This window comes from Drosophila albomicans, chromosome 2R (genome assembly GCF_009650485.2).
Source record: "Drosophila albomicans strain 15112-1751.03 chromosome 2R, ASM965048v2, whole genome shotgun sequence".
In the NCBI taxonomy this organism is placed as follows: domain Eukaryota; kingdom Metazoa; phylum Arthropoda; class Insecta; order Diptera; family Drosophilidae; genus Drosophila; species Drosophila albomicans.
Window position 1 is genome coordinate 24,623,508 of NC_047631.2, and position 23,595 is coordinate 24,647,102.

The 23,595-nt window shown below is 38.0% G+C and overlaps 1 protein-coding gene across 1 annotated transcript in view; it reads right to left on the reverse strand.

Moving 5' to 3' along the window:
- LOC117575147 (protein couch potato) overlaps positions 1-23,595 on the reverse strand; it is a 68,690-nt gene that overhangs the window by 29,605 nt on the left and 15,490 nt on the right. The window contains 1 exon segment of the mRNA XM_052006887.1: positions 3,723-3,776. Coding sequence (XP_051862847.1) covers positions 3,723-3,776 — 54 coding nt within the window.

The following is a 23,595-nucleotide window of genomic DNA, read 5'->3' on the forward strand; positions in this document are numbered from 1 at the left end:
ATTTATCACACTTTGCTTTCGTGTTTATTTTCTTTTTTCTTTTTCCTTTTTTTGAGTTGCGTCCCTCGGTGCGTTTTTATGCATTGCTTTGCTTGTGGCCGAAGGACATCAATGCAAAAGGCTGCATAAAAAGACGTCAGCAACGGCAACGATGGATGCCACCAAACAGCCAAAGCAACAGCAGCTGCAACTTGCTGCAGTTACTTGCATTATTGGCTTTTGTCTAACAATTTTTACAGCAAAAGCAGCTGCTGCTGCTGTTTTGGGGGACTTCTAAGACACAAAAAAATATCAACAAAAACGACAACGTAAGCTGTGTGTTAACTTTTCGTGTCAAAGTTTTTGTTACTGAGGGTACGAGAAACGTGTCAAAAATGCTATCAACGCACGCTCAGTTGTTGCAACGCATATCATATCATATTAGATCATAACTGAGACAAGTTTTTATCAAAGTGTAGAGAATGAAATGTGTAAGAAATGAAATAGAAAATATTTCTTACACTCCAACGAGATCAATCACTTGGCAATAACTCAAAAGGTAGTCATTGGTTACACGTTCTTGTCCTTTGCTTGGCCAAGAGGCCGAAACAAATGAATTTTCTTCTAGCAAGGCACTTTTATGAGTATTACACACGATTGATGTTTGAATCTGAATCATGAATCACACACAATAAGCGTTTGTCAGCAATACTCGTTGTACAACTATAAATGTGCTAAATTGAAATGTATTGGCGACAACGTTGCGTATACGCAACGCAGTGCCTCGAAAAAGGGCAATGTGAAATGCTTTGTAAATAATTGATGGGATATTTCATAACTCGCAGTCAGCAGCCCTCTTTGAAGTATTGAAGTTCTCTTCGCACAAAGTTGTTAATATACAAAATATATTATTGAATTTTTGCGCCGATTTATAAATAAAATATGTTCGTATACATTTACAGCTCAACTGGAATGTTAATGTTTCAAATCGAGTTATTTTGCGAAAATTTTGTCTGTCAAAGAGAGTAATGGCAACTTTAAAGGTACTTTAAAGTAGTCGAACAAATTTTAGACAAGTTTGTCAGCTGTAGAAATGAGTGTCAAAGTAGGAATAGGAAATTCGTTTTTATTATTAATTACTAGAATTGAAGCAGCTGCTAAAAATATTTCTAAATATTTGCAAATCTAACAAGCATTAAAAAACTGCTAAACTTAGCCAATTTATGCAACTTCTCGCCATATAAATCTCTATTAAATTTGCAGTTCATTGAATTCATTTTGCTGTGCGTGCGAATGTGGAGATGTGTGTTTTTCTACGTTTTTTTAACGAAAATATTTTATTGCACTCTCGGAAATGCATTTATGCATGACAAACTGACTTTACAGGCATTACGCATACGCACTGTTGGCGCCCGCCCGACAGCCAGCCATCATCATCATATCGCCGTGTGTCGTTCGTGTAGAGTGCTTGCCTGCTGGCAGCCTGCCTGGCATTTTTCCAATCAACGCCAATCAAATCAATGCCGTCTAATGGCATTAACCCATCAACTTCAGTGTCAGTCGCTGTCCCGCTCTATACTTCCCTCTCTCTTTCTCTGTTACTCTATCTTTCTGTCATATGCTGTTGCAGTTTTATGTTTGGTTGTTTTGCTTTCTGCTGGCCTCAGAGTAGTGCTTTGATTCGATCAGGAAATGTTTTGCGTTTTCTTTTTTTTTGCAGTTTTGTGCAGTTCTTCTGCTGCTGCCTGCCGTGTAATTTTGCAACTATACTGTGGCTCAGTCGGGGAAGGAGTAGGGTAGAAATTGTGAAAGAGGTAAATTCAAATTGTATTTGTCTGCAGCAGCGACGGCGGCCAACGACATTTGAAGGCTCTGCCACAGCCACTGCAATATTCAAAGGTTTGCCATATGGAAATTGGCGGTTGCCACTCGACCAAACGAGCACGGAAAACGGGAATAAAAGGCAGCAAAGGTAACACCAAAAAAAACTCTTACACACATACAAATGTTAACTCGTTGACGGGGCGTGGCTTGGCTTGGCGCTTTGAGTTGCAACTCGTCGTAGGTAAATAAACTTGAAATTGGTTGCAGTTTTTTTGTTTGTGTGTTCTTGCGACAACTTTAAGGCACGCGCAGCTGCCGTTGAGTTGAAGAAGGAGCACGCTTTAAGGGCTGACACTGGCAACAGCAAGAACAACAACAACAACAGCAACAGAACGTGCCCCAAGGGCCAATCACGTGCAGCTCATTGAGCTCATTATGTGAGCAGCTCGGGCCAAAGGCTTGAAATTCAAACCGAGGGCGCTGCTATTGTCATTAGCTTTGGCAAACATGCCACTGTTTTTACACCCCAGCAACACACACACATGCACACATACTAACACTAACACTCATGTCCATACACACACTGATACATAAAAGTTGTGCGACTGGCATCAGGCGTTTACGTTGTGCGTTGCGTTGCGTGGCGACGGTAACAAAAAGTTTGCTTAACCCACAAAAGTCGGCGTATGGCTCATGCAACATTAAAGCACAGCCAACTGTCCGGACGATGTTGCCTCATCTCCCGTTTATTGATGAAATGTTGTCAAGCTGTTTTGATTGGACCAACGAACATGAAAGCCGTAAGCTTGATGGCCGGAAAACTATGACGCCGCTTCTGCAATCCACAGAAAATTCAGCCAGGCGCCAAAGAACACATCAAATTTTAAGCATTTTCAGCAGACACGAAAATTTAATAGCCCTGCGGAAAGAAAAGGCAGAGGCAGAGGCAAGCGGCTAAAACTCAACAACTATTGAAGGTGGTGGCCATAGCAACTGGCTGAGCAGGTCTTTTTGGGACTAGGCCTTAATGCTGGCGCCTGTATTGGGGGCTCCAAACTTGGCACAAAACTGTCAACACTTGGCCGCAACATGCCATGCATGTGAACATGATGGCTTAGAAGACGTGGCTGGGAAGTGCACAGAGAGAAATCGAAGGTGATAAAGCGAAAAAACTAGCTTGAAAATTTAGAATATTTCATTGATGATACAAATTAAAAATTGTAATTCAAATGTAACTTAAAATTGGTTTACTAAATGCTGAGCTCTTTTATTGCTTTCATTAAAAACTTTTCTTGAACATTTTCTCACAGTGTAGTCAAAGACTTATCTTGCTGCGGACTTGTCATAAAAGCTACATGCATAAAAATTGTTATGTTTCTGCAAACTTATATATTTACTATTTTTGGGCATTAAAACACGAACACATATTATATATTGTGCACTTTCGCAGGTCATTGAACCCGGACAAAAACCGCTTAAAGCTACAAAGCAAAATGTCTTAAATTCGTTGTAGTTTTTACTCTGCATCATGTTAGCTGTCTTTCAAGAACTTCTTTTTCCCTTTTCGCTGGCCAAATGCCGCGCAATTTTTAGCATCAAATTGCAATTAATCAGTGAATGTAGCCCAATCCCAAATCTCTGGCAATTCTCTCTCACCATTTGCCATTTCTCTCACACAGTCTTTGGCCGTATGTGCGACATTTGCACTTGTCGACAATTTGTCGCCACAATTGGGCAAGGGAAAAGCTGACTCTGTGCGTGTATATGTGTGTGTGTGTGTGTGTTGAAGGCGATAAATGTTCACTCATTAATAATAATTTGCGTTAATTTATTGCCTGACATTCTGTTCAAGTTGTTTCCCTTCTTTTTTTTTTCCTTTTGCTGCTGCAGCCAAATTCAATTTTTGTGCTTAGACTTACAGATGGCCTCAAAAATAATGGAATTGATGTTGTGTGTCTCTGTACGTTACATACCTGAAATGATAAAGAGAGCAGATTGTTTAATTTAGCAATGAGTGATATTTATGAGCAGAAAGATTATGTGTTTAGAATGCAAATTGTATCAAGAGTGTTAAAGGTTTAAGAAGTGAATGAATATAGCTAAGGTTAATAATAGATCATCGAATAAAAGTCTCTCGTAATAACAAATTGTTGTGTTTAGTTTGTCAAATTGTATCAAGAGTGTTCATTCACTTAAGCAAGTGAACGAATATAGCTAAAGGTGAATAATAGAACTTTGAATAAAAGTCTCTCTTTGTTTGGCAAATTGTATCAAGAGTGTTAAAGGTTTAACCAAGTGAATGATCATAGCAGAAACTTGGCTAAAGTTTAGTAATGGATCTTGGAATAAAAGTCTGTCGTCATAACAAATTTAAGACATGCTTCGCGCATATAGTATGTAGTATTTTATAGCTGAAGCAGCTAACACTTAAATAATATACTTTTGAGGCTGCATAAGTCTTCGGAGCTCTTTGCAAATGCATTGAAATGTGTCCAATGGGAGTTAAAGCTGCCATAAATAAGCTCCACACCAGCTTAAACACACACACACACACGCGGCGTGGCTAAATGTGTGCGACGAGGTGAGAGAAGGAGATGGAGGTGGAGATGGAGATGGAGAAGTAGCAGGATAACAGCCGAACACAACTCAAGGACTCTGTGTACAACTCGAAAACTATGGATAAGGACTTTCAAGTTAGAATCATGTTGTTGTTGTTATTATGTTACTGTTGTCGTTGTCGTTGCTTGGCACGCACGTTCACCCTGGACACATGTAGAAACCAACTGAGAAAGCTGGGCAATAACAAGCGTCCGTCCATATCCTGGCGAGTGCAGCAATGTGTGTGTGTCTCGTTCTCGGTTTAACTCTCAGTTGAACATATTTTGTGTTTTATGCAATGCGACGTATAAAACTTTGTATTAAGTTTAAGACTCATTGTTGGCTGCGCATGAACGTGCGCTTAGCATGGGGTATAATAGGCTAAAGCTAACGGCTAAAGTTGACTTTTTTTTTGAATGGCAAAAGGTATTCGCAAGTCGTGCAATGCTGCAGCAGTTTTGAAAGTTGTTGCTGCCGTTAAAAACAAGCAACAAACAAGCAACGTTGCTGCAGGCAGAGAAGAAGAGAGGGAAGGAGTCGCAGAGGGTGAGAGAGAGGCACATTCACAGAGTGAGAGAGAGAGGGAGAACGACTTCACTGACCAGCACATGGAGCTTACACCCCGAACCCTAGGAAGTGTCTCAACACATTTGGCACGGTTCGTTGGGGCGCGTGACATGTATATGAGAAATTATACCGTTGACTGCCCCAGCGGCAACAGCCACAGTGGCAATGGCAACAGCAGCAGCAACAGCAACAGCAGGATGCAAGCGGCACGCTGTTTTCATGCTCGACTGCTCGTTGCCTGTTGCCCCTACCCTCCCCATTTGTGGTTGCCTTCGCTTCGCTTCTCTTTTTTATTTTCATTCGATTTTCTCATCGCATTTTTCTTCGTCCCATTTTGCACCTTTTTTTTCGTTTGGAACGCAGCAGGACACGGACTCTGACTCTGCCTTCGACTCCATCTCCAACTCCGACTCCGACTCGGACTTGAACGCGCAGTGGGAATAATTTATTATGCTTGACTGCTGCAGTCGCAGGTAAGGAGGAGAATGTGACTCCAACAGAGGAGCCCGCAGGACAAGTTGCCGCCGACGCGGCGAATGCATAATTCTTACTTTTCGCGCTGGCCGCAGAACGCATTTCGCTGTTGACCCAACTTAATTCACTCCACTCTGTCCTTGTAATGAAATTATTTGTCAGTGCCATGATTTCGACTTTTTTCTGTTGTTGGCCTTAACATTTGACCTATGACCGATCCACCACATGTGACCAATATATGTTTTTGTGTGACAGCCAATTCGATGTGTAACGTATATAGTTATTATTTTTTGTGACGGCTAAATAAATATTTTATACATTTTTTGGCGTCACTTGCAACAATTTGCAAATATTTGCGCACACTTTGCCATGCAACATATGCGTGCATGTGGCATGCAGCATTCATCATCATCGTGCAACCTACCAGCAAATCCCCTCAGAGTGTTGGCATCAAACATATTTCCCTCTTTCCGTCCCGCCCCTCTCGGTGCTTTTTGGTTGCCTAGGCCACGCGATGTGTTTGCTTTAAATCAGCGCACTAAGCCATTGTAGCTATAGCTATCTCTTTCACTCGATCGCCACTTTATGCGCTGAATTATTAATAACAATTTCATGCTGCATATCCTCAGCGATGCATAGCCAAAAATCAACAAAACAAAATCTCATAAATACCCTAGAAAATGTGGCGCTCAAAAAAATGGTTGCCAAACAACCATAAATATTTATCTTAAATTACTGGAAATTATTTTCGAAAATACAAAACTGCGTTTGCTTTGCAAATTTTGACTAATCTGATTAGGTTCGATATAAAGTTTTAAATTTGACTAGATTTAAGCAACGATTGAAGAATGCACGGTAGAATAAGAGAGTTCTAAAATGTTCTAAAAGAAAAATACTAGTTCTGTTAACTGCTTAAGTTTTGTTCATTCAATAACAATCATAGTATCATATTTATAATTCCTGAAATCTTGATTGCGAACAGATACAAATTTTCAAAAGTTATTTAAGAAATATGGGGAAAACTTTGGTTTCACTGACAATGTGGTATATTTTATTGAAGTACTCTGGCAATATACCAAATAAAGCCCTTGGTATATTTCATTCCTTTTGCAGTATATTCATTTGTATGTTTTTAAAATAATACCGTATTGTTTTCCTTTATTCTAAATCGTTCAAGCTATAATTGAAATACAATATTTAATATTTGAAAGTTTGAATAAGTTTATTTGAAAGCACATAACACGATATAATCAAATAGCTATGTTAACTCATATCAGATCTTTTTAAGCATAATTAGATTATTTCAAAAACCTTTCAACTATTGACATTATCACTGTTGTATTCGTTGCTAGCTTAATGGGCTCATTAAAAGCATATTATGCCACTGTTCTATGCGTTTAACCGCATGAATTTGCAATTATTTTACACATGTAATGATTATTTTTGGTTGGTCGTTGATTGACATCACGATTTCGACAATTTCAGTTACCATTTTGGCGAATGCATTAATTAGTCTCAAATCGTTGGAGGAGCATTAATAAGCGAGAGTGAGAGAATGGGAATGCCACGCCCCATTTGGCCACGCATGACGCACAGCTAATCACTGTGAAATCGGTTCGATCAGTGAAGCAAAACGTGACATAATTTCACTTTTAAGGGAGGCGTGGAGCGGGGGCGGGGTTAATTGACTCGCCTCGCCCCAGCTTTTGGCAGTAATGACAAATGCCAAGCCTATGTTTTAGGGAAATGCATTTAAATTTGTGATTGTGTTGTTGCACAACAATCGAGCAATGTTGCCACAAAATACGTGCCATGAATTGCAATTTATTTAAAAATTAATTCTAATATGATTATGACAATTTTAATTTGATTAGCATAATTAAAAGCAATGCGTTTAATTAATAAACTGCAGAGCGAAGGAGAACAGCGAACACTGTTAAATTGTGCAACAAATTCAAAGCGTGTAAATTGCGGCTACATTTTATGTCCACAAGTATTTCCTCCTAATTAAGCTGCCAGTCGCTTCCTGTTTATCCTGTGTGTGTGTCCTCGCCTCCCCATACTCATCAAAGACTCTGACAAACGCCTCAGCCAAACTCGAAGTAATTAAAAATGCAACCAGTCAGCAGGCGGCGGGCAACAGACAGCAGTTAGTTAGCAAACAAGAACGAGAGAACCCGGAGGAGGCAGTTGAAAGACGAGCAGCTGCTCCTCTGGTATCCAGCTGGCAAAGCTGGAAAAGCTGAGGGAGCGTCAATATCGTTCGTGCAGCATTCACTTCATTATAATAAAAGCAGCGCATAAAAGTGCGCTACAAAGTTAAACAACAAAAAAAAAGGAAAGAGAAGGAAAAACAGAGGTAAGAACTTGCCCCTGGGAAAGGTAGCTCGATAATGCGGAAGCAGCAGCAACATCAGGAGCAGCAGCTCCATTGACAAAACATTGGCAAACATGCTCTCGTGTGTGACTTTCTGCCATTCATTAAAGCTGCCAACACAGACAACATGACAAACATGCAACCAGCAGCGGACTGAGAAGTTCAATTCAGCAGCTGAGGAGTCAACTCTGAAACTTCTATGGCGAGCAGCACTGGCAGAAATTAAGATTATGTTATGCACACTAAAGATATGACTTTCTACATATTTTTAATTTTAATAAATTAATTTTAAAATGCACATAAAGGAAAATATGTTTAAGGAATTATCTTCAGATTTTGAATATTTAATTCTATGTTTATTAGTCTTGAACTCTTAAGTACATTTTTTAATAAAAAATTAAAAATGTAAAAAGAATAGAAAACAAGTAAGAATGATACACTATACTAAATTAATATACCACAAAATACTAACATACACCTAACGCTATTTGGAAATATTGGGAATTGGAAATATCCCAGAGTACAGAATATACTAGAATATACTAAAATAGACTGATATGCATATTTGGTATATGTATATAATGCAATATTGAAAATATACCAGAACCTACAAAAATATACTGATGGCTATCTTTGGTATATCAATTTAATACTACACCGGACAAAAGTATTTGTTAAATAACTAAAAATGTTGTCTTATTTATTTATTATGACCTCTTAAATTCATAGCATTTTACAACTTTTTTTTTCGCTCAGTGGATCTGTCTCCATTTGATGTTTACGGCAAGTTTGTTGGCCATCGAAAATGTTGTTTGCCCTTTTTCCTATCCGTTTTTTTTTTGTGCTTGTATGATAAGCGTTGATATGTTTTTGTCGCAAGCTGATAAAGCGCCTCAAAGCAGGCAACACACAAGTAAAGGAGAAACAGAAGAATGAGATGACAGAGATAAAAAGGGTACCAGAGAGACAGAGAGAGAACAATTCGCTTTAGCTGTGTGGCATTAAAAATTCCATTACAAAACACAAAATGAGACGAAACGAACAAATCAAAATTAAATTGCGGACGCAATGCAGCAACAGCAACAGAAGCAACAGCAACAACGACGACAGCAATAAGCAACAATGCTAATTACAATTGTAATTGCAACTACACTCGCATACACACACACATACACACTCTCACACACACTGACAAATGAAAATCGCGGCAAAGAAATTTCGCATTGAGTGGATTTTTGGGGGAATAGGAAAACGGAGCGTGAGCAATTTTTGGCCCTTCGTTTTTCGGCCACGTGAAATATGTGCTAATTAGTTTGCGCACAAGCGGCAACGATTGTGGTTAACGGTCTGAGATATGGCCACACAGACAATAACGGTACGGTAAAAGGAGGCACAAACTCTGAGGGTCAAATGTAGTAGGCTCACAAAAGCAGAGGGCAACAAATGAAGATGATAATGGTACCGAGCACATTAGACCAAAACAAAGCAGCGAGCACTTGAGCATATTGAGCGGAAAACTACCCTGTAAATGAGCTACGGAAATAGTGAAGCTTTAATGAAGCAGTAAAAATATAAAGTTAAATTTCTTTGTTTTGAATTTGAGGATAATATAAAAAGTATTTTTAACAATATTTACTTGATTCACCGAATTCGCAATTACAATTTTGATGTATGTACTACAATATCGATATACCATATAAAACTTGAGGTATATTTTTGTATTTTGTAGTATATTTTTGGTATATTAACCGAACATGGTTTTATTTAAAATGAGTAGCGAGGATCTCTTAGTCGAGCCCACTTGACTGTAGCGTTCTTGTTAAATATGGAATTCTCATTTCAAGTATTTTTTAGATTAAGAAGTTGTTGAACTCAAGATTTATATTCTAATTTTAAGAACTCAATTTTATCTCTCAGTGTATAAACTTCACTCAACTCCTAAGGCACTCTCTGTAGTTTTCTTTACAATCTAGTAGCAGATCATTAATTCAACTCTAAAAATTTAAATTTCGGAATCTACTCTGTCTAGTAAAAAAGTAGAAATTATTTGTTGAACGTATTTGCCTAAATTTGCTGTTCTCTTCCTATAACTTTTATTTGTATACTTCGTTTTTGCTGAAGGATATCTGTTAGTCGCACACAAACTTTTAACCAAAATTGCCACCACATATGTGATTATTGCTGCATTGTTCTCTGCTGCCTTCTTAGCATGAGTTTCACTTCCGCTCAATTGTATTTGTGAGGCTTGTAAACAATTTGGCTGCGCATTCTTTTTTTGCTGTTGTCTTGGGCGTTGCTTGTGCTCATTCATTTTGTCATCGTCAACGTCAACATGTGCCACGCCCACTGTTTGCATTGAAGCGCATTTTTTTTTGGGGGCGCTGCTCAGTTGATTTGCATGGCAATTGCGCAGGGTCGTCTATTATTTTCTTTCTCTTTTTCTTACTTTTTTTCGGTCTGAATTAATAACACGACGACAAAGTGAAAAACATTTCGAATGCATTGCCAACTCTCAGAGAGAGAGAAAGAGTGAGTGTGAGAATTGTTTTGCTGGGCACGTGAGATAAGCAACATTTTTGCGTTGGGACATTGAAAAACTGCATGACATGCGCAAATTTTCAGTTCCAACTCATTGCGACAGCTGAGCAAATAGGCTGCGTAAAACGATGACAAGACTGCTAAGGAGTAGGAGGAGGAGGGAAATAAGTGAGGAACACTTGATATGTGGGGCATTCAAATAGCTGGCCCCAAAAATTGTACAGGTGCTGTGTAAATTGTGTGCACTTTGTTGTCATTGATAGCGTTTAGCAGCCGATCAGCGTTGCAGTAATTCAAATATTACGCATACGCAACGTGTTGCCGCTGTGGTTAGCCCTTTTTAGTCGCTCTGCTTCAACTGCTGCATCGATTACGCAGTCTGCTCACGTTGCCAAATCATTTAATGATGTTGCCGTCGCTCGTTGCCGGCACAAGGACACGTGTCCTGTGGCCTGTGTCCTGTTGTACCCCTGAACCATTGGCATTTAAATGCCGCCATTCCACCGGATTTGTCGCTGGGCTTTCGACTCTACACGTCACGTGGTTTCATTGCTTGATTTGCAATGAGCTCCGCTTCACTCAAATTTTTCATCATCAGCCTCCCACACTTCTCTCTTTTCATTTTGTTGGCAAATTGACGTTGACAGGCAACAACAGCAGCAATGGCCAATGGATAGCAACAGCATTTTGCATTGATTTCTGAACTCTTCACTGTGGCACATTTAGTCGCCAAATTAGTTTATGGCCAAACAACTAACGCTCAACTCTGGTCTCTGGTATTTTGCAAATCAAAATTGAATTTATTGATGAACACGTTCAAGAGCTACAAAATCGGTTAAAATTCGTAATGGCTAAATGAACTGCCTGACGTCTGGCATTGTTGTTTGATGAAATCACGTAACTTTCAAAATGCTTTTTCACGATAATTAGAAACGAATATCGAATAACGAAAACCAACTATATTTGGAAAGCTGTCTCTTTGAAAAGCTAAATACGAATAGGTCAGAAAGCTACATTCACAGTGTGCTCGACTGTGAGATACTAGCTAACCATTTTATAATGACAACAAAATAGTGTGGTATTATTTTTAAAATATACCAAATAAAATATACTACAAAAATACTAAAATATACCGAAGGGCATATTTAGAATACTGAAATATTAAAGCATTCGAAATATTCCATAGATGTTAAAATATACCATATGGTCAAATATACCAAATTGCCAAAGCAACAAAACTAAACAAAGAAGTAAGAAAGCTGCATCTACAAAAATACTAAAATATACCGAAAGCCATGTTTGGTATATTGTTTAACTACTACATTCCAAAAAATGTAAAAATATACCATATTGTCAAATATACCAGATTGCCAAAACAGCAAAGCAAAGCAAACAAGTAAGAAAGCTACATTTAAAAAAATACTAAAATATACCGAAAGCCATATCGTTGAAATACTACATTCCAAAATATACCACAGATGTAAACATGTATCATATTGTCAAATATACAGCTACAAAAATAGTTAAATATACCGGAAGCCATGTTTGGTATATCGTTGATGTACTACATTCCAAATAAGCAAAGCAAAAATGTATATCCATCTCTTACAATTTTTGAGATCATTACGTTTCCTGCCGGCACAACGTTGAAATACCCTTCTACCCAATGGGTAGCGGGTATAAATGTGCATTAGTTGTCATGGACACAGAAGCTGCTCAGAAAATATGATATCCTTTAGCTTGCAAAACTTTTTCGCTCGTTTCGTTTGTTGCAGTTTATCCTTTAAGCCGTTAAACCGCTCGCTCCCACATGAAAATCGTGGATTCAAATGTGTAAGCTTAAGTATTTCGATTTTTCGGGATTAGCTTTTACAAATGCTTTAATGTACTTTACAACATTCACATTAAAAGAGAGCGAAGCTGAGAGCTTATGCAACGTGTGTCGACTGCGGTCTAACCACAATTATGATCCACCGCAATATGGCACCACAGTTGTTGCTGGTTGCGGTGGTTCGGCGGTGTAGACTGTAACAAATTAATAATTTTGTTGCAACTGTTTTGCATTTACATTTTGTTTGTGCCATTTTTATTTTCTGCTACTATTAATTTAATTAGCGCCCGCAAAAGGCAACAGCAAACAGCGAAATGCCATTTTAAAATGCCTAAAAATATGCAACAAACTGAAAACATTTTAATAATTAAACCACAGTTTTTTATGCTGTTCGGGTTAACAATTTGTCAGCCAGCAAAAAAGCCAAATTAAGGGAGCGGGTGGGAAAAACGAGGCAAATTTCGTTGCGTAGCAAAAAGGCAGTTTAGACGCTGCTTTTGGCTTCAATGTTGTTTCAACTGAAGTAATTAACTGCTTGCAGTGGTGCACAAAGAGGGGAAGCCAAAAATATGCTCATTAACATAATGTGCGGTTGCCGCCACGCTGGCCACGCCCCCTTTGGTGCAGTTAGCCCATAGAAACTTGCACTTAAGGACCACACACAAAACTGCTGCAACTCTGAGGCATAACTCATGGTCATTTTGGAAGAGCTTATTAAATTGCACGTATGCAGAATGCAGAACTCTTCTTTTGTTTCTCTCTTTACTTTACTTTCGCATATCATTTGGCCACATTCGCATTGAACTCGTATCCTTTTGATTTATGAAAAATGCATAACTGTGCTTGCTCGCCCCTTCGATTCCATTTTAATGCAGCTCGCAACGTGGTTACTTTGTCCTTTGTTCCAGGACATACACTTTTAATAAGCCACCAGCGACATTTTATAAGAAGCAACGGCTTTGACTGTGTGTGTGTGGCTTAAATAACGGTTATGGTCTCCTCTTAAATAAATTGCAATAATTAAATAAATACACTTGACACATGCTGCTCAGGTAAATTTGTAGTTGTAATTGCTCAGGTGGAAGACAAAGTTGCTTGTTTACCAAACAACTTGACAATGATATAACACTCGACAGGATGATGCAACCTGAGCTGGAAAACTAATTCAACTGCAAGTTGAGACAAAGCACGTTTAAACTTTTCCAACGAAAATAAAGCATAATGTGTATCTAATTTATTTAAGTTAGTCCTAGCTTTATTACAGAATTAGAAGTCAATTAAATTCCTCAAAAAAGGATCTTATGTAATTGAATTCTTTCTGCTTAAAAACTATGTTGCTCCTCGCTTTATTACAGAATTAGAAGTCAATTAAATTCCTCAACAAAGAATCTTACTTAATTGAATTCTTTCTGCTTAAAAACTAATTAAATTAATGTAAATAAATAAGCTGCAGTTCCCTCTTCATTTCGACTGAAGAACACTCAACTCTAATTAGGCAACAGCATAGAAAAATATAACCCAAAACGTTGAAACGCTGTTCAAACTGAGAATAGCAATATATATTTCTAAGCCATTACGCTATTATCCAGCCCGCAGTTGGAAGGACATTTATGCTGCTGTCGTCTCTAAATTGAAGCGTTTATGTGGCTTGGCCAGCCAACAACTTGACGCCAGCAGCAGCAGCAGCAGTTGGCTTAAATGCAGTTACATAAATATGACAACTCGTAGTTTGAAGAGGGGACAAAACGAAGCAGCAAAAAAGGTGGAAGTCGATGTGGGGGGAAACTTACAAGGAGCAGGAGCAGACACCGAGTCAGCTTAGCAGATGTCCTTGGCGGGGGCAAGTTGTGTGAGCAGACGACAGAAGCTGCCTCAAGTGGCAGCCGCTTATGAAAAGTCATGATGTATTTGTGGCCATTAATGTGGCAAAATGGCTCACACATACACACAGACGCAGACGTAAGCAATGTGTGTGCAAGAATGCGTCAAGAAATGAATATTTATGTTGGCAGTTTCCTCCCTGAGCGGACAAGTGGCGTATACATAATATTTTCATTGCGATTATTAGTTGAGTTCTGCACGCATACAAAACCCTTTTTTCTAGCACGCAGCTGCGCAAATCATTAATCAATTTCAACAGCTCGAAAATAGTCGCATGGCAGCTTCTACTATTTGTGGGCAGTCGGATGTGGCGTGGCATTTGCATAAATGCCACATCAACAGCAACAGTTTTAACGACGTTAATTAACAGTAGAAATATAACGTCAGTTGGATGACGATGATAATCGCAGACTCTCGTAATCAAGTTAAGCATTTACCTGTCACAACGTTTCTGTGTTTTTTTGGAGGGCAATGCCAGGATGTTGCAATCGTAGAGACCCTGCAACAAACTTTAACCCCGTTGCTAAAGTGCCACTCATGAATATACATAAATATATGTTCATACGTATGTGTGCAACTTCCCCTTACCACCTTGACTTTAGCACTCACATCTAACTAAACCTTTTTGCCCAACAAACAGTTAACATTTTTCTGCTAACTGCACACGATGTGTGTGTAGATGTGTGTGTGTGTGTGTTGGATTTTTATGGTCTGCTGACAAATTACGCGAACTTTCCATTAGTGGTAAATGCCACACAGACAGCGGGACAGTCAGACTCATGAGTTGCATTTAAATGTGACAAAATATGTTTTCTGGCTTCAAAAATAAAGAGAAGAGGAAAAGAGTTGTACTGCCTCAGTATTTTGCTTTCTACTTTTTAATGCACTCCCAGGCATTCTCAGGGTCAATATCTAATTGCTTTCCAAGGTGGCCACAAAAACTTTACGTGTAGCATATGTAATTAGAAATGGCAAAGTTAATAGAATGAAGCCGCAAAAATGATGAAGTTGCCAACTTCAGGCGGCACATGGCGACGACAAAGATTAATATCACAAAGCTCATTAAAAGTGTCAGTTTTAATATATATAAGTAAACCCGAGATGTGGCAGCAGCAGGCGCAGGAACTGAAGATGAAGCCATCTGTATGTGTGTAGGCCAGGTGTGCAGGCAGCAGAAAGATTCACGCCACGTTAAATAATTTGTCTACGCCGAAGTTCAAGGAACTGCCACGCTTGGGGGGAGAGAACGAAAGATGTTGAGGAGGGCAAGGGGAAAGGGACAGAGACTGGGAAAGTCTTGTCTGCCTCTTTGTTTTATGTTGCTTGTTTAGAAAAGTTGGCAGCGGGGCAAGCTCTATATAAGGACTTGTCTCATGCATCATTTGAGGCAGTCTAATAAATTTATTACATTTCTCTCTCCTCTTCTTTCTCTCTCTCTCTCATACACACAGGACATGCAACATGGCCGTGACAAGGTGTGTGGTAGGGGATGGGGGGTAGAAGTGGCATGCCACACGCTAATGATGTAACCACATTTGCTAGCAAATTATCTGCACATCAAAAGGTTGCACAAGTTTGCCATCAAAAGTTGTAAGGAGAGCAAAAGCAGCAAGGAATGGGCAGCTGCTGTGATTTTAATGAGCATTAGCATGCGGCTTGTGGCAGCAACACACACACACACATACACACACAAACTGATACACTATCATTTGAATGAGCCAGCTTGGAGGTGTTGACAAATTGCCTTGCCCCAAAGTTGACTTTGAGTTTAAGCCAGGCACAGCCACAGCCACAGCTGCCATTGCCATTTAGAAACTCTCATTTGCCAAATGGTTTTCTGATTCGTGTCGTGGCAATTCTGCCAGCCACCAAGTCTCCTGGTTATCTTCGACAAAGCTATAGTTGTACAGACTACACAGAGTTGAGAGTCGGCATTCAGCCAGATGCGATGAAATTGCCCTGATAAACTTGATGAAAGTGTCTGAAACTAAGAAAACTAGCGAGTGGCAAAAGAGAACGCCAAATAGATATAGAGAAACGTCACAGATTTATCAAAACTGGGCAATCTGCCTGAACATTCCGTCGCTCTCCGACGTAGAGCACACAGTAATTTCGTAGACAAATGACAGGGCTGACAACAATGCGACACAACAATGGGCAAGAGCAAGATCATTATAATCATGTAGACGCTGTCGCAAGCATGATTTTTGCTATTTGCTAGTTTAATGTTTAATTATACAACACAAATAGCAACAAGTTGAATAAAGATGCGAGGGCAGTCAATGAAGTATTTCAAGTGCACAAAATGCACAATTATTCAAAAAAATAATTGAGAAGTTTTAGTCGAGATTGCTCGACTTTGAAATACTTCTTACCTATTTGCAATAAAAGCAAAGCTGCAGTATTTCTCTTATAACATATACAATAAACATACCAAAATATACCAGATTTTTAGTATTTCTTAAATAGTTATACAATTTTTATCCGATCAACCAAATTTAAAGGAATTATAAATACTGTATTTATTATTGTATACTCTCTACTTTAAACACACTTCCTATTCGATTTTTCGTGCAATTAATGTTCTATTAATACTTTACACGACATTTCATTAACTGAAAAATTCGTTTTTATGTTTGCATTCTTGTTCAATTTTTGCTTTACAGACAACTCTCGCATCTGTGCTTTCAGACGGAGAATATCTTGAATCAAATTACTGCAAGTGAAATTTTAAGTGGCCCTTGTCTTGTCATGCCAAGAATCGAGTGAGTATTTTAATGCCAATTATTTTAAATCACATAACACATGTAGCCAAGGAGCAAATGGTGCTGATGATGTGCGGGGCGAGCAGAAGAGTGTCAAGAACTGATGCCATTTATAGGTATTGTGTTATACTTATGGCCATTTGATGACTTTAATTCGAATTCGTTTGTACAATAAACCAAATATTAAATATGAAATATGATTATATTCATATTCGTCGTCGTTGTCATTGCAATCTCAATTTCTCATCATGCATTTGGTTGTCTTTAATCAAACAATGATCCGTTTTAATAGATGCATTTCGTATGGGTTTATTTAATGTGTGCTGCACAATTTGCATATTGAATGGTAAATTCATGTTATTTAATTTGTTCAATTTATTTGCATTCAAGTTGGTTTTCGACATGCAATTTGTTTATGACCATAACGAGTGATTCGGTTCAATCTCTAATGCATTTGGTCAAAAGTTTTACCAGCGGTTTAATTTCAATTCCAATTTTTGCCAGCAGACAGATGAATCAAACAATGAATGACCTGAACCATCATTGTGTCGTCTCTCAAGGGAGGGCAGCTGAGCCCAAAGCTAAAGCACCTTGGGAACTGGCACACATGGCAATCAGAGGCGTCAGCCATTTCCCAGCAGAGCGCGCTGACAATGAGAATACAAATAATAATATCATGTACAAATTTCATTGCTGTTTTTTTTCTTTCACCTTTATTTTGGGTGAAAGTTGCTGACCGTTTTTGTTTTGTTTGAATTTTTTGTCTGTTCATGTGAAGCGAGAGAGAAAAATGAATACAGCACAGCACAAAAGTTGGTTCTTTCCACTTGCAGCCGGCAGTTGATTCGATGTCACGACGAGCAAAACATGCATTTAAGCATATTTCCACATATTAATTAGCTTAATTAAAGATACGCCAGCAATTTTGCCAATTGATTGTTGTTGCGGTAAGCTCAATTGAGCCGGAATCACAATGTGTGTGAGTGTGTGTGCGAGTTGTGGAATATGATTGTATGATTGTTCAAATACTCAAATGTCTAATGCGCTATACTCGTACTCAAATCAATGTCAAACACAATGCAAAATGTCAAAGTCATATAAATGTTGCATGCGATAGTTATCCGATAGCCTTGCCCATGATGTTGGAAGTTATTGTGTTATCTAGCTGATCGATCAATTAGAAACCTGACTAGTTACATCATTGAAATTTGCAAATACTTTTCTGATACTAATAATTTAAAAGTTTTTTTATTAATACGAATTAACAATACATAAAAAGGTTTCCGATTTGTATCGGAAGTATTGCAGAATGTAATACTTAAAATTGTTTACTCTTTTGTCTATAACTTTTGTCTTTTATAATTGAACAAAGAGTTTTAATAATACAAAATATCATTTTAGTTTCATTATAAATAAAATAATGAAGGCAAACATATTTCTGGCACTTCAGAGATTGTTCGATCAGTTAGTCAAATAAGTAGTTTTATTGCCATTTCTGTTACTATTATAATCCTAAAAGTAATCTTTAAAATCGTACTTTTTATATACTTTTATTTTCCAACAAATTGTGAATTATGACACCTTTCAAACATATTTCACGACAGCTTACAGCTTCTTCATGTTGTCGCAATTGCAGCAACATAAAAATTTGATCTTTAGTGGATTAATTTTACAACTGCTAAACAAAGAAGTTCCACTCAAAAATTTACGAGTTTCCAACTGGAAACTAGAGGCGACTCTAAACGTCAGTCAATATTTTATTGGCACATTAAAAGCTGAAGCTAGTTTGCGATGGCCTACACACAACATTACCGCAATTTGGTAAACCGAGTGCTGCTGCTGCCTATAGAGATAAAGAGAGGTGCCAAGCATGGGGCGTGACAGTCACGATGACAATTGCCGCATTGGTAACTTGAGATGGGAAAGGCTTTGCTTGCCATTGGCTTGTGGTTAAGTCCGAGTTGCATAAGTCAAGAGTCTGCTAATAAGTGTACTCGAGTACTCACTCATATCTTGCTGTGAATCTAGGGACTGCGGACTGAATGTTGTGTAACATGAGCGCCCCAGAGTGCTTTAAACCACATTCAAATGGCTCGCGCTTTATGTTCGCCTCACATTATGATTATTATTATTATTATTTTGTTGTTTTTTTATACCCGATAACCATAAGGTAGAAGGGTAGTATAACTTTATGCCGACCTTATGGGGTATTTATATTTGCCGGACAATCTGCTATATTTTGCACTCTATGGCATATTTTGTATGTTGTACTATATAAATATACCAAACACTATTTTCAGTATATTTTAGTATTCTGTGGTATATTAATTTGGTATTTTATTATTTAGTTTAATTTGCACAATACGGTATATTTGAAATTTATTAGTCTATCAATATACCAAATTATACATTTGGTATATTTTAGTATTTTTGTGGTATATTAATTTGGTATTTTACTATTTAGGATAATTTGTACAATATGGTATATTTTAAATTTAGTATTCCAATAATACTTTTGGTATAATTTCAGTATTTTTGCGCTGTAATAATTTGATATTTTTAACATTAATACCGCACTGTTTTGCTTTCATTAAAAATGCGTAGCGGGTATCTCAAAGTCGAGCACACGCGACTGTTGCTTTCTTACTTATTTTTTTGATACAACTTTTTAGCATTTTTCTTGGGAGTTATATATACACCCGTATATGGTTTGATATTATTATGCTGCAGCAGAATGCCATTAACTTCCGGCTCTTTTATGCCATTGTTGTTAATTGTTGTTGCTGAAAATGTTGTCGCTCTGTGTTTGCAATGCTTCTTTGCCACTAATTTGTCAAACATTAAAAAAAAAAGAGTCGTAAATATAACAATCAACTTTAGACATTTTGACATTTGGTGCTGGCTGCCGTTTGTTTTTTGTTTTGACTTTTTGTTTTTCGTGTGCCGCGAACCGTGAAGGTTACATAACCACGCCATGCCAAATCCCGCTTGTACATTAGTAGAAATATATATGTATATATTGTACTATCTACTTCTATATATAAGGCGGACTTATTTATAGAAAGCCATTGTGAGTGTGTGGGAGTGAGAAAAACAAAGTCCAGAGTGAGTTTTTCGTGGGGCACAAAAGTCAACGCAATCATGTCTTGGTTGACAATTTAATAGAGTTTTAAACTGAAGCCCATTACGAGAACAAGCGTAGAGAAAAAACACTTCGCATGATCAACTTGCAATGAATAAGGCACACAGTCGAACTCTAGAGTTCAGCTCAAAAAATAGGCATGACAGCAACTGACATTATTGTAATTGGGTAATGAGTGCTAGAAAGCAATAAAAGTGGAATTATGAAGCAATTATTGAAAATGACATTTGTCGCATTAAGAATTGATTAAGTCATGAATATAACTTAACGGAGATGAGTAAAAAAAATGAATTTATAATAATTTTGCATGCACTGAAATAATTCTTTAATCGAGGTTGAAGTATGTGTTCTAACTATTCGAAATAAATTAATTATTTCATTGAATGAAGCACTTAAAAAACTTTTAGCAAAATTTTAATGTGCTGCTGGCAAAATTTCTATATACTATGGAAGTTAGTTGGCGACTAATGTATATGTTTGAAGCAAATTTATATACAGACTGCAACAAAAACAAAGTTCAAATAGCCGCAGCAAATGCAAAATTCCAGTGGAAGTCATGGCAATTGTTGTCAACAGCGTCGCGAACGACAAATGTCGACAGGGCAAATTAGCATTAGCATGAGTAATTAACTTAAATACAATAGAACAATTTAGTTTTCCAAATTGCACACGAAGCGTCGCAGTCGCTGTCTCGGGTTGTCTCCTTCTATATATATTTCTCTTCCTCTGGCCCCCTTCAACATTTCCGCGCACAATTGATAATTTTGCAAGTACAGTGAGAGAGGGTGACGAGGGGAAAGCAGTTGTGGGCGGGCGGTCAACGAACATGTCACCATTTTAGGATTGTAATTACGCGACTGCACGTCAACTAAAAATTGACCGCTTCAACGCATATCGGAGCCATCATCATCGTAGCAAACATAGCGAACTGCCCTCGATGCGAATAACGTGAACAACATCCCTTCCATCCCTCGAGGTTAAACTGAATGTACTTTAGAGTACACGGCTTTTCGATTAGATGAGCACATATCGTGAGCTCAGTTGATTTTTGCACTATAATTTGTGTATGTATTGAATGTGTGTGTGTGTGTGTGTGTGCCTAATGGATATTTTATGACCTAATTTCTATGCTGCGACTAATGAGCATTCAGATTGCCACGCTGATAGTTCCAAGCGAATAAAAGTTGTTCGCAGATTTTTGCTATTTTTTTTTTATTTTACCTGAATTGAGTTGATATGTTATGCATATATTGGTTTGCTTACCTGAAATTAAATAGAAATAAATGAGCTCGTTAGTCAAGTGTATACGAATTATAGAGTTTATAGATAAGTTGAAGCTTAAATTTGGAACTGAAATACTATGCTTAAATAATATTCTAACATTCCTTTCATTCCTTGCTTCATTTATTTCAATTGCAGATTGTTAAATTTTGTGCTTGATATATGGCTTTGGGTTATGCGATTTGTTGAACCCAAGACAACTGCTATTTATGGCCTCGACAAATGCTGAATCAGCATCATTTTTATTGTTCACACACACACTCACACTAGCACAATGGGGTTAACATGTTGGCCAATTCAATTATGGCATAAAAGTGCTGGCAGCCAATCGCTTTCTAATGGCAGCATTTCTCCTTCTTTCTATTCTTTTTTTTTAATGCATCACAATGCTCAATGGTTTTCTATGCATGCCACAATTTGAAATTAAGCAACGATACCCATTTTTTTTCTTTTGCCGTGTGGGTTTCTTTCCGTCGGCTTTGCCTTTTGTGGCTTAAATAGGCGGAAAAGAAAATTATGTTTACGCAAAAGTGGAAAGAAAGGCTAGACGTCGTTTTCTATAGCATACGCTGTGGCGCATTGTTTGTGGGGTTGAAGCAGGGGGGGAATCCGATTAAAGCCCAAAGCGTTGGAGCAGCGCACTCTCTCTCTCTCTCTTTCTCTCTCTCTCTCTCTCTCCATTTGCAACTTACATGCAACTCAAATTAAATGAATTGCTCAACGCGCACACAACTCGCTTCGGCCATCCTTCATCCCCCCGTTCCAACTCTTCAACCCTTTGGGCGCTCACCATTAAAATCATGCTTCAATGGTTTTTGACCAGTTTTTTGTTTGTTGCCTCGGAAGTTTTTGTGTTGTTGGAGCTGCTGCTGTTGCTGTTGCTGCTGCTGCATTAACCAACTGGGAAGTGGACCAGCACAAAACACAAAAAAAAAAAAAAGAAAAAGTTGCAGCTCCTCTCAATCTCTCATTCTCTCTCTCACTGGAATCTGCAACTGCTGACTGTGGTTGGTACTTAGCTAGGTAAATGAACTATAAAACACTTTGCTGTATAATTTACATGCGTTTTTATAACCAGAACAATAGAAACAGCATCCACTTGCAACGTTGATCGAGCGTACAACTGATTCTTGAGTGGAAAACCTTGCTAACGAGTGTTGAAAAATACAATTTTTCGACCAACTCCCAACTATATTTATAACCGGGCTTTAAAGCTGCTCCTTCAGCATCAGCGAAAAATAACTACAATTTATTTCTATTGACTTAACTGATTAATGATAAGCTTTAAACAGCTTTCAAATGTATTTTAGACGTAGTTGCTACTACAATTTCAATAATCATTGGATGACAAGATTAACAAAGCTGAATTGTGTGTAACAATTTATTTACCATGGATTTAGCTGAAGGAAAATGAGCTTTAAGAAATTGCAAAATATATATTCCTCTCATATTTAAATAAAATGAAAGGTTAAAAGTTTGGAGTGTTAGACCATTTTTGACTATAATCGAATCTAAATTAAAAATATTTCATGTGCTTTACAATATATTAAAAGTTTTGTATTTGGAAGCTTTATGGAGCTTGGGGGAACTTATGGGAGCTTCAATATATATTTAATGTAGATGCTTCTTGTATTTGAATACATAATAGATTTTGAAAAGTAAAGAATGTTTTGATTGTGTTGTAATTTTTTGTCTACGGGTAATTTTAGCATCTGCTTTTTAAGTAGATGCTTCTACTAAATAATCGAAACTATTTTCTAGGATTAATAATGTTCATTTCGTAATCAAGCCAACTTTAAGATTTGAAAGTTATTTGCCATAGACTTTACTTTAAAATAATTTAAGACAGCATCGTGCAGCAAGCAGCTTTTTAATGCAACATTACACGCAGTTTATGCTTAAGCAGAAGCTTTAAAGCTCATTGTGTTTTGTTTTTAAAGCTGCTCGAACAACTTTAAAATGGAATCTGAACATTTGTATTGAAGGCGCAGAGTTGCCTCTACACTCGGCGTCTCCGCGTGCATAAAACATCAAACGTTGTGCCAAAATGTAAGGGTCCCCGCGTGCCGTCTACCCCCCAGTTACCACTCGCCACCCCCTTACCCCGCTTCCACTTCTTACAGCACTCCCCAGCGAAGCGCGAAATCGCATGCTAAACAAATAAAAGCAGCGAGAGGTAGCAACAGAAAAACAGCGAAAAAAATAAAGAAAATATACGTTGAGCGCAACTGAAACTGCGTCTATATATCGCCCACGCCCCTGCCCCGCCCACTTTGCAGGCGCCCAAAGTTATGCGCTGATATTTTTGGCATGCTTCGAGTTGTAGTTGCAGCTGCGA